This window comes from Carex rostrata, chromosome 11 (genome assembly GCF_964058835.1).
Source record: "Carex rostrata chromosome 11, lpCarRost1.2, whole genome shotgun sequence".
Lineage (NCBI taxonomy): Eukaryota > Viridiplantae > Streptophyta > Magnoliopsida > Poales > Cyperaceae > Carex > Carex rostrata.
In genome coordinates, this window is record NC_135928.1 from 7,133,271 (window position 1) to 7,152,475 (window position 19,205).

Below are 19,205 nucleotides of genomic sequence, written 5' to 3' on the forward strand. Positions count from 1 at the left end.
GCAAAATTGCAAAAATTGGATATCTTGGCGCCTTGACAAGTTTTATTGAATTACTTGGATTGCATGAGTTGAAATGTTGTATATGCATGAGCTATGCACATGGATATATACAACTTGATATGGTGAATTGAAATTGAATTGTTTTGCATGTAAAAGTTATGCCCTCAACTTTATTTTTGTTTGTAAATTATTGTTGCTATATTACTAAATTGAGGGGGAGTGCATAATTTGAGGGGGAGCACTTTAAATTAGTGCTAATTTTCAACCCTTTCGTCGATTTCCAAAAGGGGGAGAAATTGGTACAAATGGATTGAAATGCAAAATCAAAACTGGATTAACTAATTTCTGAAAATTTTCGATTTATGCACTTACTCACATTGTATGTTTTTGCAAATCGCCAAAAGGTGGAGATTGTTGTTCGTACAATAATCTTTTACGTCTATTTGACTAATTTGCAAAAACATACAATTATTGAATTTTACGATTTCTTCTATTTTAAGAACATATAGGTCCAAGAAGAGAAAGAACTGCGATGAAATATGCTTGGACTGAAGAAATCACGAAGACTTTTATCAAGAATATAAAATGTAAATTCAAAAGATTGATAAAGTATGTGTGAGGTTGATCAAAGTGGGATAAAACGTTATGAACGTTTACAAAACGTTGGTAACGTTTTATAATGATCAGAAACTTCAAAAATATCAAAAGAAAACCAAGTTATAACGTTAGAACGTTTTACAAACGTTATAACGGTTATGAAACGTTGTAACGTTTAACAGGCTCAGAACAACTGAAGAACAGGTGTTCAGTATAAACTAGAAACGTTGGAACGTTTAGAAAACGTTATAACGTTTATAAAACGTTGTAACGTTTTATAAAACGTTGAGCAACGTTTTACTAAGCTGTCAGAGAATTAAAACCCTAAATCGCATTTGAATAAAACGTTGGTAACGTTTTATAAAACGTTGGTAACGTTTTATATCAAACAGCTCATTTTTGAGCTGCTACTATAAATAGATTGAGGGGATCACTTTCAAAAGCACCTTAGCCGACCCTAATTATTTCAAAAGTGATTTTCTGAGAGCTTAGAATCCACCATTGTTGTGAGAGCCTATAACTTCAAAATCCCTCAAGCAACCTCAACCTACTTCACCAATCTAGCTATAGATTAGGTTAGAGTAAGCTATTGAGTGTTTCTCTTGTGTTCCTAGAAAATCGAGACCTTGTTCTCACCTCTTTGAGTTGGCCGTTTGACTTCCCGCTTGGTGTGTAAGGGCTCAACGGTTCACAAGTTGTAATCCTTTCGTATTGGGTAATAGGAAGGCGCACCTCACAAGGTTGCGAAGCCCCGGAGACGTAGGCCTTTGTTTTGCCGAACTCCGTTATCACCCCGCGTGTCAAATTTCTCTAAACTCATCTCTTTACTTTCAATTGCAATTTAATTTCAGTTTTTGAGCAATTAGAGGTGCCCCTAAGTGTAACAATGTATACACTGTATACACAAACGCTTTAATTGCTAGAATTTTTTCAAAAAAGGGTAATGACTATTTTAACTCTTAGAAAGTTTAAATGACGCCTATAATTGAGGGTAGCAGTGGAAAAATTTTAAGTTACTATTTTAGCCATGAAGAACTAGACCCGGATGGAGGTCCTTTATGGACAATTTAAAAGTTGGTAGGCTAGGCCTCCACCTTTTGAGTCGCGCATTCATATCCTACCGATTTCTCCGCACCACCACCCGCCTCCACTCCTACCTCCACCTTGCTGCATCACCCACCAGGTCATCGTGCACAGCAAACTCATGCCTACTTTGGAGTCCTTTGGATATAGTTTTGGTCTCCTCAGCCTCATTTCATTTGGCTCCTCATCAATGCCATCCATAACTGACACTTTAACAAAATTGATCTGATCTTCAAATATGTAACTTCAATAGGAAAAATTAATTAGAGATTAAATTGCAGGATATGTATGGCAGTATTATGATCCCAGAAATGTTAATATAGACAAAAGCTCAAAGATAACATGATGTTTTTTTTTTTTGAATTCAGATAACATGATGTTATCTTACTCATAGTCCTCAGCAGCTTTCTTCCTATCTTTAGAGACAAATTTGAGACTTGCTTTAATTTCCTCATGAAACATAGGACAAATCTGCTTTTAAGAAAGTACAACAATAAAAATATTGTCATGGCTTTATTCAGCCTATAAAAGAATCTTAACGATAAACATTTATTTAGTGGTATCATAACTGGTAACAGCTGGAAACAATTGGTATGCCTTACGGAGGTAGTAGATGCTTAAAGTGAAATAGCAGAAAAGAAAAGCCCTAACAAATTACCTTTCGCGTGCTAGCAGCATCTTTATCTCGCATATTCTTTTCCAACTGTGCCCTTTCTTCTTGATCCCTCCTAAGAGCTTCTTCAGACTACAATTTAAGAACTAAAAAATCAACTAATTTTCCTGAAGTAAAGGAATGCAAAACCCTTATTCTTCCACATAATATTCCTTTTGAAACACAAGTGTTACCATTTTCTTCCCTAAATCTGGGCTTGTAATCTATAGGGAAAAAAAAAAAAGTATATATTCACCTCCAATTCTTCATCATTTTCATTGGTGTTCCTTCCGACAGCTTGTTGTTTCCTGCAATTTCCAATTCCTACATAACATAAAATTGAGTTTAATTGTCAGCAACAAATTAAGCTTAATTAATTATGAGAAGTTGGAAATAGGAAAAGATAAGCAGAAAATTGTAAAAGCAATAAGCAAATGAAATATGTTGAAGTAAAAAATGTAGCTGGCGACCAAGATCCTAGGCTTTTGAATGTGCCCAATAAACTTATTTTCTTCGTTGTTTAAACACTTGGATCATATAAGTTTTCTTCAAAATTATACTATACAGAAAAGATAGATTACCCATAAACCTAAATTTTGGTGTTTCTTTCACAGAAAGCAGCCAATGTGATAGAAATGAAAGAAAGCTAAATAAACATGATTTTAAAAACTTAAAAGAGTGGACTAGTGGAGGGGTCAGGGGTGGAACAATTAAAATGCAGTTCATACAGTACATTGTGAAAGCTAAAAGGTCAAGGAGCCAATTTCCAAACCCAGAACAATGAGACAAATGGAAACGTTCATCATACCTCATCATCACCTCCGGCTTCTTCAGCCTAGCCTCGCTCTTCTTGCTGATCTGAACCGCTTCGTACTCGACAATGATGATATGATTGATACCTTCTCCTAATTCTTTGATGAGTTCGTTTGAGCTTGAATTCAAATTTTGTTGCTTCATCGGCATCCTCATCAATCATCATCTGCTTCTAGAAGCTTGTATTGTCACTAATTTGTTTCCTGACAAGCTTAGCAGCCTCTCTTTCTTTCCTTTTTCTGGTATGCCTGCCTGAGCAGAAGAAAACAAAACACAAAGAGGCAACAAACACTGTAAGAAGGAATTAATATTGCTGTACCAAGCACCTGTACCTTACAGATTACAGCACGGATTACTGGTACTGATACAAATACAGTCATGGGCAGCACTTGCATTGCCTGACAGGTTTCTTTCTGGTACGATAAGGAACCAGCAGGATAGCAAGCAGTAATCCTTCCTCATATTCCCGATTATGTCAGGTGCCATTGAGAAAAAAAAATGTTGGTACCACTACCATACCAATTCAATTTTCAATTTTGGCCAAATGATTAACAAAACTAACAAAGAATTGAGGAAGAAGTGGCAAGCAAGAAGCTAGAAAGCATACATACACTTAATTAAAGTGGACTACACTGCTTATGTACAGGGAACTTTGTTATAAAGGTTCCTGGCAGGTGAAGGTGCGCCAAAATCATCTGACAATGAGAAACCATAATCAAGAAGCAAACTTGGCAGTTAGTTAAAGAAGGCCTCCTCAGCTAGCTGCAGTTGTTGAGCCAAATAGAAATCATTCATCGTGGCATTAAATTAATTTAAAGAAAATAGTTGTTATATATGCAAAAGCAACAGGTTTTATAATAATAAAAAATAGTTGTTAATAGTGGGAGACCAGAGCAGTGTGGGGCACCAGAGCAGTGGAGTATCCCATTAGGTGCATCAAGTTGTCGTCAAATCCGCCATTTCTTCAAATCTTGTCTTCCTTTTGAGCCTACCTAACCTAGGATTAGGTTTACACTTTACAGTCATGATTTTATTTACCAGCTCAAAGTAATGAGGTGGGAGTTTGACTTAAACCCTGCCCAGCTAAATAGAATAAGGCATGAAGGCTCTGATTGACCCTCACTTGAGAAGAGAAGTCCAAACCCAGCTCGGTTTATCCGGGGTATTTGATGATTGATAAACAATTTATGACCTTCCCTGACTCGGAAAAATCCAAGAAAGGGTTCTTCAATTTATGACCCTCACTTTATATCTATTGTATCTCACTTGAAAATTATAAATTCTTCAATGTCAAAAAAGTTCTTCAAGTTTCCAACAAAATGTCAGTGAAATTTTACTATTGCTTAATATTTAATACCTCTATTTACAACTTTGATCAAGTTTAGAATTCTTCCTCTTTTCATGATTTATGTAAAATCAATTCGATATGAATTCTTTTCTAATTGATATGCTACTTAACAATATTTCCGCATCAATTTTATTTGTACATTTTGAGTTCTAATTTTTTTTCTGCATTTCTACTGCAAGATAGTGCTAATTGATGTAATTTTTGTTTATTTTTTCAATTATTAGTATAATTGTGTAAACTTATGTAGATAATACAAATAAGAAAAATACAATCTCAAGTGAGATTTAACTATATATTTTAATTTTGATTATTTTTTATAATTTGTAGAAATTTAGTATTGTGATTGTTGTGAAAGTTGGAGAATCTGTGTTGTTTTACGACAATACAAATTCTACCAACTTTGTGTGGTCCAAATATTCGAAAGTCGAGCTAATTAATCCGAAGATTTCTGATAATGTATCTAAAATTCATTCGCACATACAAACTTTGTTACTTGACATAAATAGAGAAAATGCATTCTCTCGACCACTAAAATGTGTTGGAATGTAAATATATTCAAGAAGCTCATGAGAAATTTTATAAAAATTTCATTGAGAATAAAGACTTCACAAATGATGAGGACGCAAAATACAATATTGTGACGATTGAAGCAATTAATGAAAATTTGGAGGGACTTATAGTCAATTTGCTTATTGAGGGTATGTATATGTCTTCACCGAAGTGTATTCAGCTTGTATTATAAGTCAAAAAAAATATTATATTACTTTTAGAAACTCTATAAAATGACAAAATACTTCCGAATATAGCAGTTCCAATTCAATGCCACTACAAAGTTTAGTCGTTACATTTTGCATTCCACTTTACTATTTTAATATCATTATCCTAGAATGCAGTGTAAATTTATATCTTACAAATTTTTTTTTTTAAATCATTTTGATACTACTTTGCAAGAGTATTATTATTTTACATAGGTTTCTTCATTGCATACAAACTTATCATGGTAATTTCTCCGCATAAAGCACTCATTTTTCCTACAAAGATGGCAAAATCGTCGTGAAATTAGCAAATTTCATCGAAAAAAATGGTAAGAGTAAAATTTTATCGATGATACTTTATTTCGTAGGCATCTATATTGTTGACATAATCTTCTAACTTTCAGATGGTTAGAGTATGCCAAACACCAACTGCACTATTGGGTGAATTTTGCAGATTTTCTAACACGTATACGGAGTGTATGTGAGAATTGTGTAAGCTTTCAATGATATAAGCTTTCAATGCACTCCGTATACATGTTAAAAAATATGCAAAATCCACCCAATCCTGCAGTCGGTGTTCGACATGCTCTAAACTATCTGAAAATTAGAAAATTATGTCTACAAAATAAAGTACCACCAATAAAATTTTACTCTTACCATTTTTCTCGATGAAATTTGCTAATTTCACAACGATTTTGCATCTTTGTAGAAAAAAAGAGTGGTTTGTGCGGAGAATTACTTTGATAAGTTTGTATGCCACGAAGAAACCTGTGTATTAATAATACTCCGCAAAGTAATATCAAAATTATTTAAAGAAAATAATAATTTATAAATTCCAAATTTACACTGCATTCTAGGATAATGAAATTAAGACAGTAAAATAGAATGTAAAATGCAACGACTAAACTTTATATTGGCATTGAATTTGAACTGCTACATTTGGAAATATTTTGTTATTTTATGAAGTTTCTAAAAGTAATATAATTTTTTTTTTAATTTGCAACACAAGTTGAATACACTTCACTGAAGGCATATACATGCCCTCAATAAGCAATTGACGGAAGTTGTGGACTATAAGTCTCCAAAGTTTCATTAATTGCTTCAATTGTCACAATATTGTATTTTACGTCCTTATCATTTGTGAAATATTTATTCTCATTGAAATTTTTACAAAATTTCTCATCAACTTCTTGAATATATATTCACATCCCAACACATTTTGGTGATCGAGGAAATACATTTTCTTTATTTATGTCAAGTAACAAAGCTTATATGTGCGAATGGATTTGAGACGCATCATCAAAAAGCTTCGAATTTATTAGCTCGACTTTCGAATATTTGAACCGCACAAAGTTGATAGAATCTGTATTGTCACAAGACAACACAGATCCTACAACTTCCACAACAGTCGCAATGTTAAATTTCAACAAATTATACAAAAAAAAACAAAGTTAAAATATATAGTTAAATCTCACTTGAGATTATATTTTCCTTATTTGTATGATCTATATAAGTTTACACAATCATACTAAGAATTGAAGAAATAAATAAAAAAATATATCAATTAGTATTATCTTGCGATAGAAGTGCAGAAAAAAAATATCACTCAAAATGTACAAATAATATTGAAGTGGAAGTATTGTTAAGTAATATATCAATTAGAAAAGAAACCATATCGAATTGATCTTAAATAAATCATGGAAAGAGAAGAAAGAATGCGAAACTTGATCAAAGTTATAAATAGAGATATTAAATATTAAGCAATAATAAAATTTTACTGATCTTTTGTTGAGAGCTTGAAGAACCCTTTTTTGACATTGAAGAATTTATAATTTCAAGTGAGGTCAGCTTGAACTCTAATGGCATCGGCTTCAATAGTTGTTTGGTTAAACCTAAAAAATTAAATAAAATATAACATTACTAAACTTTATGAGATCTTTGCATGTCAAATGGTAGGGTAAATAAAAGAAACATTTCTAACTCACCAGAAGACTTTCACTGAGTTGAGATATGTGTAATCTATATCACATAGTTTAGTTTCTTACCAATTTAAAGTGTTGATGATGCTAAAAAGTGTGTAATCTATATCACATAGTTTAGTTTCTTACCAATTTAAAGTGTTGATGATGCTAAATAGTATCAGATCCTAATTGTATCGTGAGGTAGGAAAAATCGATTGAACTGAGAAAGAAATTACAGACTCATAAAATCAAAATGTAAATAAAACCATATTGCCAAAATTAAATAGTTAAAGCTATATAAGATAATACATTTAAAGCATCTTCAATCAATTATTTGGACTACTTATTTGATCACCAAACATTGATCACAAAAAAATGAGAATTAGACATCCTATTGAAGAAAGAACTAAATGGAACCCATTACCCCTCTAGTTACAGATAAAGACCCTCTATGCACATATATATTGACAGTACCAGTGGTTCCATGCAAATGTAGAAATCACCAACTCAAGCTCTTTAGCAACCATGCTTTTCCCAACTTCAACATATATTCTAGGGGTATGCAATTTTTTTGTTCTTTTCCCTTTAGGGTTAATATATACTTTCAATAGAAATTAAGGCAAGGACAACTGTTACAACCAATTGATCAATTATGGAAAAATAAACAGTACTAGATCCCCTTTATGGTAAATACTTTTTTCTAGTTTCTTCTCAATAAACAGTACTAGCTGCTTCAATTTCTACAAGTATTGAATGTTCTCATTCCTACATATTAATGATAAGGATGTGAAGCTAACAAGTGACGTCTGAATTGAACATCTACTTTTTGCATCCATTTATTTTTCTATTGGCTTTTTAGGACTGAATAAAAATAGAATCATAGGAGCACACATTTTTCTAGTGCTAGATTCTGTCATTAACTCTTTAAGAAGTATACCTTATATATAGATAATAGTATTTAATGACAGAAAGCACGAAAACATCAATCTTAATTATGTCAAAGTAAAGGCAATTATCTGCTTCCCAGAAGGTAACCTGTCACGGCTTCCAATAAGAGAGCAGAGCTTAGCCTCCACAAGGTGATATGGAATCCTCACCTGAAAAAAGAAAGTATACGGATTAAGTATATAGGATAAAGTGGATAATAAAATCTATTATAATATTAAAGAAGAAATGAAAGACTCTATTGTCCTTCAGATCTAGACAGAGCCAGAAGTAGAGTAATTTCTAATAAATCAGGGGTGTACCAGTCCGTCCGTACCAGTCAAGCATTGTTCACCATATTCTATCAAACTGGTCCAGGTGTGACCAATAACAATTACAGTTTGAATTTATTGTGGGTTTTATCGACTCATTTTGCTGTTTGGAGCTATCAAATTGGGCACTTTGAACAGTCATTTGCATAGACAGTTATTTATATGTTTATTTTGTTGACAAATGAAACCATATGTCACCTATTTCCTATTAACATATAAAATAAGTTCTACATAACTCTAAATCAGAAAACATAGTCAAAGTTCAAGATTTCTAATAAAAAAAAGTTCCATTGCTTGAATATGAAGCCGAAATCAAAGTCGCTGGTAAGGATTGCAATTTATCATAGCAACTCAATCACAGCTCAAAGGTTAATTAGTTCAAAATATGCACAGAATAATTTCATTTGTGACTTTCATTTGTTTATTATTTATTTGCAGAAAAACACACAAATGTTAAATGTCAAGACCACATTGAAACCCTAACTACACTACAGAAGACAAAAGGTACTCTAAATCAACAAATAAGAACTACCTAATTCCACTCAGTTCAATCCAGCAATAAAACCAACTTTGGATCTCAAAGAAAAACTTGTTTAATTTATCGAATAAAGACGAATTTAATCTCTCTAGGAGCACGAGAGAACGAGGGAGAGGGAGGAAGAAGGCGCTTACCAGGAATGGAGAGGAGCAGGGTCCAAAAGAGGAATCGGCGCGACGGAGGATAGGTGGCACGACGGAGAAGCAGCGCCGGTGAGAGTCTGAGAGAGAAGCTGAGTGAGTGAGAGAGAGAGAGAGCAGCGCGTGATAGATCTCATCGCGAGTGAGTCTATGGTACGACGCGTATTACGGTCCTAAGTGTAATTCAAAATCTGAACCTTTGGATCTGCATCGATATTCGGACAATAAAAGTGCGCTGGATCAAAAATTAACGGAGCTCCATGTTAAACGTTTTGAAATTCCGTCTATTATTTTCCTCTCCAGCGAATGCGAAGAAGTCTCTCTCTCCCTCGTGATTTCAGTCGCCGCACCGAAACCCTCCTCTCCCTTGCGCTGTCTCTCGCCTCCCGCTTACTCTCGACGGCGCTCTCTCTATCTCGCACTGACTCTCGTCGACAAATCTCTCTCTCTGTTTTCCCTCCATCTCTCCGTGCATGCTCCCGCCTCCCTGAGACTCGCGCACGAAGACGACGAACCTGACAGCGGCACAGCATCCCTACTGGTTAGCCCCTCTCTCTCTCTCTCTCTTTGTCTCCCCCTCTCCTAGGTCAACGAATTGAAATTTATAATTTCAGAAAAATAAAAACATAATTTACTAATTTAGCTTAGTATTTTGATTTGAATTATGTAGTTTTAATTAAAAACTGTCTGAAATTACACTATTGGAGTCTGAAGTAGACTGAAACACTACTAACCATAACCTGAACCTGATCCAAACCAAAATTAATACTTCAATAGCCACCTGACCAAGACATAAATAAATCTAAAATTAACGAAAGCCTAAAACCTAAAAAACCTTAGCAATCTAACACCCAAAATAACCCCATAACCTCAAATAATTGAAATAAAAAATGATCTCATTCTACTATTTTACCCTCATCCTAACAAAAATGACACAAATCTTTATTGAACTGACTAGATCAACACCCTTTGCCACCTCCTAAAAATTTGGCAATATTTATAATTTCTTGCTACTGAGCCCCCTGGAGTGGGTCACAAGTCGTATCACATATAGTGCTAGTAACATTGAGAAGTTTAGAGTTGCAACCCTAATGAGTTTAGTTTTGATTGTGACACTATTGATTATTTATTATTTTTAGATGCATGTGTTCCTCTTAAAGAGCCCGATGAGATCACCAATAATATGAAAATAGTATAAGCAGCAGAGTCGATTGGTGCATCGGTGTCACCATAGCTACGCAAGTCGGGGGCAATGACACGATAACTATTTGCAACCAAGGCGGCCATTAAATTGTATATTTCATTTGATCTTGCTATTACTCTTCATTAATTTGATCTCATGCACTTCTGATATTTTGATATCAGCACTGATAGCAGTTAGGACAATACTGAATTTTCGTTGTTGTTCCCTTGCATATAAAATATGTTGGTCAGGAGAGAAAGAAGATAGATAAGGATGGTCTGATGTATCTTGATCCTCCCATGTCACAATGCAATGAGAGAGAAAAGACCAGCATGTTTGAAACCTATTGTTGAGACATTCGCTAAATAATGAAGAAAATGCAGTTATTGCCACACAAAGGAGATCATAATATTACATCATGTCCTAAGGTATTTTCTATTTCACTTTATTATTTTTTATAGACATAAAATTGAACAGTAATGTTTTTACTGTAACCACTTGTGTTTAACTGCAGCGCTTAGAAGATCTTGCTAAGGGAAAGAAACAACGAGAGGGCTAGTTTTTAATTAATATTTATCTACTTATTAGTTTCATCTTATGTTTGGATTACTTTTGTAACTATTTACCATGTGTATTTGCTTGCTTACAGTTGTATATGCTTGTTGTCACTGCTACATTTGCTTGTTGCTTACAATTATATTTGCTTGCTTGTTATTTAAGTTCAACGTGTGTAATTTAATTTTTGTTCAAATTAAATTTAGCTTGTAGATATGTTGCCCATCATATAAATATGAATTTTTTATGGTGGTACATTCTGATAAATCATCATAAAAGCTCAAAACATTCACACAATTCATAAATATTGTTTCCAACAGTATCAGTTTTACACAATTCCTCTGCTCTATTTGTCCTATTAGTGGGCACTGCATCTCAGTACAACTACTAGGCACCATTGTACCACATGACACTAATTAAATAAATAGCAACACATAAGCATAGATCGATGAATAACAAACAAACATATATATATATATATAGAGTTAGGCTGGAGTGCTATGGATAGCATAGTGGCCTCTATGCTACGGCTCAATATTCGAGTTTTCAAAATCCAAACGGTCGATCCGAACCGTTCATCTTATTCTCCATATTAATATGTGCTTGGAGACCAAATTTTACATTTTTCTGAATTTTTTTACTATTTATTAAGCCACTTTGAAAATCGCTAATCCAACGGTTTTACTGTTTTGTGCAGCCACCGTTGGATCAACAATTTTGTAAAATACTTAATAAATAGTAAAAAAATTCAGAAAAATGTAAAATTTGGTCTCCAATCAGATATTAATATGGAGAATAAGATGAACGGTTCGGATCGACCGTTTGGATTTTGAAAACTCGAATATTGAGCCGTAGCATAGAGGCCACTATGCTATCCATAGCACCCCAGCCTAACTCTATATATATATATATATATATAGAGAGAGAGAGAGAGAGAGAGATGGGCTATGGTGCATTGCAATGCATGAACCCTCTTATGCATTGCACTATAAATCATGGATTTAAAGTCCAAACGACCAATCCGAACCGTTCATCTTGTTCTTCATATTAATATGTGCTTGGGGACCAAATTTTACATTTTTTGGAATTTTTTTACTATTTATTAAGCAATTTTGAAAGTCGCTGATCTGATGGTCCAGAAAATTTTACTGTTTTTTACTGTTCACAGCAAAACAGCAATTTTCAAAAATATTTAATAAATAGTAAAAAAATTCCAAAAAATGTAAATTTTGGTCTCCAAGCACATTTCAATATGGATTAAACATCTAACGGTTCGGATCGGTCGTTTGGACTTTAAATCCGTGATTATAGTGCAATGCATAAGGGGGTTCATGCATTGCAATGCACCATAGCCCATCTCTCTCTCTATATATATATATACTAGTATAATGCCCGTGCGTTGCAACGGAGACATATTATAAGATTGAATAGAATATGAAGAGACTTTTTATTTGACATGCATTCACACAAAATAAAAAATTAAATGAAAATAAAAGACAAATTGAAAAAAAAATGGAAATCCAAATAATAAATAACAATAAAATAAACAACAACAAATGGAAAAAAAAAGATCAAATATAACATGATTTTTTTTTTTGAAATATCATTGCAATTTAATATCTAATTTTCTCCACAAGCGAGACAGGTCATTAAACGATTTAGAGGAGATGATATGTGAAGAAACAGATTTAAAAAATATATAATTAAATGATTCAAATAATAATTTTCTCTACATATATATTCTTCATGAAAATTATTTTAACAATAGAAATTTCTCTACAAATCATTTTTGTACACGAAAGTTCTAGATATTATTCATTTTCTCTTCAGATCAGAAAGATATATTGTTTTTGTCAGCACAAGATCTGATATTTATCTATTCACAGAAATATAATAGCCCTAAACAAAATACAGAAAAATATGATCGTTTTCATTTTCATTGTCGAAACTATAGAGGAGAAATGAAGGAATCAAATCCTCTGTCCACCGGTGGGCTGAATTTTCCTGCCATATATGAAAACTAACCAAATCCTGGTCTGCCACGTTTTGGACCTCTCAATGATGGTTTTCACAATAATTAAATGCTTGGTCTGTCATTAATATTTCTAAGCATAGAAAAATTGACTCATGTGGTCAACAAAAATTTAAAAAAATAAAAATCGAGTTTTTCTTTATGAAATCTCCATTCTTATATTATGATACCACAAGTAAAATAAATTTAAAACAAATTACCATAAGATATTTTTTATGAAAAAAAAGTAATTTATATAGAAGAGATGCATGTGCAATTTGAGTTATAAATTTTCAAATATAAATGACAAAGTAAACTTTGAACATTTTATAGCACAAAAATTTTGGGAGAATTTTGAATTTTAAAAATTATTATTAAATAATATAATAAAATTGATTGAGTACATCATATTTTAAAAGGTCTAGAAGGCTCTGAGTTAGTGATTTGAATTAAAACTTTGAAGTCGAATTAGTGATTCTGACTTAAACTTTGAACCCAAATTACTAACTCAATTTCAAAATTTAAATCCGAGTTACCCACTCAGTGCCTGCTAAACCATAAAAAAATTAACGTACGGAATCTATATTCTTATATTATTTAATAATAATTTCTAAAAATAAAAATTCTCATAATGTTACGACATTTTGTAGCAAAATTCATCTTTTGTTTATATTAGAAATTTTTTAACACAAATTGTACATTAAATTTGTTATATTGAAACTCTTCTCTGGATAACTTCACATAAAGAATACCTTGTGATATTCTTATTATTAATTTTTTTTATATTCATTATAATGATTATTGTCTAGATAAATTGTGGTATTAATCATTATTTCATAAAAGACATTGGATTGTATTTTAAAATATTATTTGTTCATTATGTGAGTTAATTTTTCGGCATTTAAAAAACTTTCTATATAAGTTAGTCTACACATATTAATGACAAATGATTATTGTAAAAACCTTCATTGAGAGTTAACAAAATGTGGCATACGCAGATTAATTAATTTTTATAGATGGTAGGGAAATGAAATGGAGGAAATGGAGAAACAAGAAAATAATTTAATTGGAAGAATAGAAGATAGCTGTAAGGAAAAATAAGGAAACGAATTGCTAAGGATTTATTCAATTTTAATGTGATAAACTATGTAGTAGTTTGTGTGTTGAGCATGTTTTTAACTAAATTTAAACTTCTACACATAAAATAGATGTATATAATCAAAAGAAGACAGATTATGTGATTGAATAGTTGATATTCAATTTGAAAATTCATCTTTCAATCTCAGCCGTTTGAGGATCAAGACAACTACGTGCATAATATAAGAATGGATATATATATAGAGTAGAACTAGGGTGCTCTTAAGCTCACCAAAGTTTTGGTGAGCTTAACTCTAAAACTCATAAAATCGATTTCAAATGATGAATTCGAACTATTGAAATCCGGCTACCTTACGTGTGATGCATCAACATATGAAATTTTTAAACATTCGAATTAATTTAGTATAAAGTCAAGCAGTCAAAATTAGAAGGTTAATAAATTAATTTTAGTGCATTCATTTTTTAACGTTACATCAATATCTTGTGTCGATCATTTCATTCAACCTCAAATAACTAGAAGCACAACTTTATTTTTCATTTTTCTTTCTTTAGTTTATAGATTTAGAAATTAAAATATTAAAAAGAGTGAGACTTTGTCCTATTCATAGCGCGGATTGATTCGTACTACAGATCAATATTTTCATTTTCATTACAAACTATTTAACATGATTTCAATATGAATATGTACTTGCAAATGAAATTATATATATTTTAGAATTTATTTACTATTCTTTTTTGATAGATAGAAAATCACTTGATGTGAATGGTTCAGATTAAGTGATTTTCTACTTATCTAAGAAAATAATAAACAAATTTAAAAAATATAAAAATTGATTTGCAAGTATATATTTATATGAAAATCATATTGTACGGTTCATATTGACCGTACATGAAAATCTGTTATAAGAAAATATTTTTATATTATATGTTTTATATACATCATATAAATATAAAATAATGATGAAAATTAATGCAAATTAAACTACCATTCATCAATTGACATAAAATTTGCAATGATTAATGTAACCGTACATATTTGATTGAAACATCAATAATATTAGAAGAGGGATCCACTTACACCCATTCTTGGTGACACATAATTACACTTTAAATTTTTTTAAGTTTTCATAGTCGATCCAAACCGTTCAATATGATGGATATATTAAAATGTGCCTGCAGATCAAATTTTACATTTATTTGATTTTTTTTTTACTATTTATTAAGTATTTTACAAAATCGTTATTTCAGACTATTGAATTTTTATACTCATCTTAATAAATAGTAAAAAAAATTCCAAAATATGTAAAATTTCATCAGCAAGCACATTTTAATATATCCATCATGTTGAATGGTTTGAATCGACTGTTTGAACTTTGAAAATGTAGGGTGTAATCCGGTGTACCAAAAAAAAATGTAATTAGATCCCTCCTCGTATTAGAATTACATGAAAATATATTACACAACCAAACTATAAGAAACAATAATAAATGAGTCTAATATTTTTTTCAATTTTCAAAATTATTTTGCTATAATTTAAACAAACATTAATAAATCTATCTAGTATAACATCAGTGTCATATGACACTAACTTCAAAATTGATTGAATAGACTTCAAACGACTAATTCAAACCGATTTAATTACTTTATTAGTGATGTGTGTACATGCAAAAAAATTATATTTTCGAGTTATTTAAGTATCAAATCAAGCGAAGAAAATATTAAAAAATGAATGTATTAAATTAACTTAAAAATTCACAAATTTAATCACTTGATTTGATTGCGGTAAAAATATTGGAATAAGAACCAGGTGCGAGTGCGGCATTCTCTCTGGGGCCCACTAAGTCGCCCAGCCCGGATGGCATGACCCAGCTTTTAAGTATGGTTGATCTGAACTGTAACAAAACTTTTTTTTTTTGATTTAAAGCCCGTAGGCAGGTACAAAAGACCACATGCATTACAGAATATCAGGCTTAATGCTTCCTAAAGAAAAAAATACCAAAACCATGAGTTATAAAACTGCATTCTCTAGCTCCAGTTCTATCATTGAACCAGTCCTGGTTGATCAAAACATAGGGAAGGTGTATCCCATATCTTTCCACCCATGCTCCCTTCCCTTCTTTGCTAAGCAATCAGCCACGTCATTTTGACTTCTTAGTATATGAGAACACTTCAGAGAAGAGTTTTGCTTGATCAACTTCCAGCTCTCATAGCACTCCTTATACACCCTCCAATCAGCCTCTGTTGGTGGTTGGAGAGAAGTGACCAATTCTACCAATGCCTTGTTGTCTGAATAGAAAGTTCACTAACTCAGTCCTCTCCCTTGAACGTACTTGATAGCCTCCAGAAGAGCCACAGCTTCAGTTTGAAAAGCGCAACAAGCTATCATGTGTGCAGAGTAGTACGCCAATAGGTTTGAACCATGCATTAGCACAAAACCAATGCCACCTTGCCACTGTTGTATCCATGAGCCATCAATGTAACATTTATAGCCATTCACATCCTCTAAGCCTTCATTTTCACTAGAACTCAACTGCCGTGGCAAAGCCAAACATTTAGTAGAACCAGCCATCAGTGCCTCCACCGAAATATCAGAAAAATATTTTTTGAATTTTCCAAAACTTGATAAAGATGTTTTTATTGTCTTTGTATCTTCCTATGTTGTTTTCTTGCTGCTTTCTAGCTGTTTTGCTGTATTTCACATAGTGCAACCAGGCCTTGATATTTCTTTCCCTATTCTCACCTACTGCGATCATTGTCTCCATGTGCTGAGCATCTCAAACTTTATCCAATTGTTCCAAGTGGCGATCCACCAGTATGGGTGAATGGTTTTCAGGAAACATCCCTACCATTCCTTCTAGAAAATCTCAGTTCACAGATCTGTGCAACAAATGTATGGTTCCATATATAGTGTTCGATAAGCGGGTGGCATGTTGAATTGAATTAGTATATAGTATATAGAAATGGTAATTCTATAGCATGGAGATCTGGGTACACGGAGCATCCTTTACTGTAATATCATCGTTTTTGCATATGTAGGTTTAGGTTTAGGTGCATTGTTTCTAATTTATACACTTCTGTATATCCAACCTTTTTTTGTGATAGTACAAAGAGGCTTGTGTGAAGTTCACTGGCATTAGCCTGATAGAATTCAAGTTGTATGGTATGATGGTATTACCATCGAAAGCCAACGGCTCTTTGAGAATTTGTTAAAGGAAAAAAGTAGAACGCATGTAAAAGATTGCAGTGGCTTTGAGCATCACCATGAGAAAATCAAAAGGCTCAAAAAGTAAAAAAAAAAAAAAAATGATTTTTAAGAAAAGTCGAATGTATATACCTCAATGTACCCTGCCAGTATCTTCACTATGTGCCAGTTTCTTGCAACAATTACAAGTAAAATGCCACTTTCTAATATTACTTGGATTTAGTTTGACATGCAAATATTTTCTGACAAGTTCTGATAAGCAAATTAAATCCTTCCTTTTGTGTGCAGTTCCTGATGTAACCACAGCAACATGGCAATTCCTTGTCCTCAGTGGCGAAACCAAGATTTGAGTTAGAGGTAGGCAGAAATCAGATTCATTTTATTTTAAATGGGTTCGGGTTCAAAACACTTTCTAAATTACAAATGACAAATTGGTACATATTCTAAATTACAGATTCTTATTTGTATTTATATCTTATTACAGATTCTTATTTGTCAGCTAGTTTAATAGTAGAGAGTAGACAATAACAATCTTAGGAAAAAGTAAAACAATTATAGGAAAAAGTAAACAAAATTCTAATAGAAAGGCGGATGTTTTTTTTATGATTGATACTCTCTCTGAGCTGAATATATTATATATGGAAATAATAGAATTTACGGACCAAGAGTAGGCAATAAGATTATCTTTCAAGAGTATACAAACCCAACAAAAGAATATGAACAAAAAAAAAAATTTAGGGGTAGGCAAGTGCCTACCCCTGTACAGTGCTAGTCTCGCCACTGCTTGTTCTTGACTCTGACCTACCAATTTTGGTCGAATTCTGGGCTTCGTGGTGTGGCAAACTCTCGAAGGACTATGAAGGTAAGCTCAACACTGATGAGAACCTTCATTGCAACCCAATACGGTATTCGAAGCATCCCCACCAATGAGGATATTCAAAAATAGTGAGAAGAAAGATGCAGTGATTGGAGCTGCACCGGAGAACACTCTCACCTCTTGCTATGGGCAGATCTAGTGTAGCACAGGGGGGGCAGCCGTCCCCCTCTGGATTTCGAGTTTTAGTGGTGATTTATTGGTACTCAATCGACTTTGCCTCTCACTAGAAATTTTTTTGCCTCCCTCTGAATGTTTGATTTGTAATTCGAGTTAAATTTAGTGTTAAAATTAAAATAAATTTCTTTAATTATGATTGGTAATATTAATTATAAGTTATAAGATTAGAAAGTATAAGTCGGGGTATTGGAAAATATAAGTCAAAACATTGTTTTTTTTTTATCGAGTATCCAATTAGTTAATGGGTTTAAATCCAATAAGCTATTTAAACCCGATTCGATATTTTTTTGTCCCTCCCTGACGAAAATTCTAGGTCCGCCCCTGCCTCTTGCATTGATAAATTTGTATAGAGAAAATACACTGTTTCATGGATGTTAATTAGAAGGCTGTTTTGTTGTCCTCCGCAGCCTTAGTATTGATAGCTGTGACTTGATGGGATATTTTTACTGGTTTTGTAATGTTAATAAATGATGTTTGTCATGAGAATTTCCCCTTTAATGACATTGCTGAATCTTGCTTGGTGTCTTTATTATCTATTTTTTGTAAATGGATAACTTAATTAGGATCCATTTGCAAATGGAAGTAGCACCTCAAATTTGGGCCGGGGTTGGCTGCTTGGCATAGCCGGGCTCAAAAAAATTCACCCAATGATTAAATTGAACTAATTATCAAAGGCTACGATCATATGATTTATTAAAATATCTATCGGATAATATGATAACTGACATAAAAAAAATTTAAATGAAAAAAAGAATCAAAATTATAATATTCATAATTTCTTACTCAGAATGTGATTTATTAAATTTAGTGCAACTTAAAAATCTCAGATTCTCAGTAATCTATTTTAACAATTTGACAATTAATAGTTTGATATAATGGCAATTGATAGTCAACAAACAATTATTATATTCAACGAAATTTGATACATAATCTATCTAAAGGTGTTCACATTTTGAGGT

General features: G+C 32.4%; 1 protein-coding gene and 1 long non-coding RNA gene across 2 annotated transcripts; one reads left to right on the forward strand and one right to left on the reverse strand.

Annotated features, from left to right (window-relative positions):
* Positions 1 to 1,489: 1,489 nt before the first annotated feature.
* Positions 1,490 to 9,270, reverse strand: LOC144562449 (uncharacterized). The gene is made up of 9 exons (XM_078311678.1): positions 9,138 to 9,270; positions 8,245 to 8,306; positions 4,269 to 7,140; positions 3,757 to 4,142; positions 3,152 to 3,397; positions 2,589 to 2,656; positions 2,339 to 2,425; positions 2,069 to 2,151; positions 1,490 to 1,889 (listed from the first exon to the last, which is right to left on the reverse strand). Exons 5-9 carry the CDS (start codon positions 3,299 to 3,301, stop codon positions 1,708 to 1,710), a joined length of 570 nt encoding a protein of 189 aa, XP_078167804.1. The 5' UTR covers positions 3,302 to 3,397; positions 3,757 to 4,142; positions 4,269 to 7,140; positions 8,245 to 8,306; positions 9,138 to 9,270; the 3' UTR covers positions 1,490 to 1,707.
* A 35-nt stretch (positions 9,271 to 9,305) lies between these two features.
* LOC144561467 (uncharacterized) lies at positions 9,306 to 11,045 on the forward strand. The gene is made up of 4 exons (XR_013513842.1): positions 9,306 to 9,684; positions 10,283 to 10,436; positions 10,578 to 10,754; positions 10,841 to 11,045. It is a non-coding gene; the product is annotated as an uncharacterized LOC144561467 (long non-coding RNA).
* Positions 11,046 to 19,205: the final 8,160 nt, after the last annotated feature.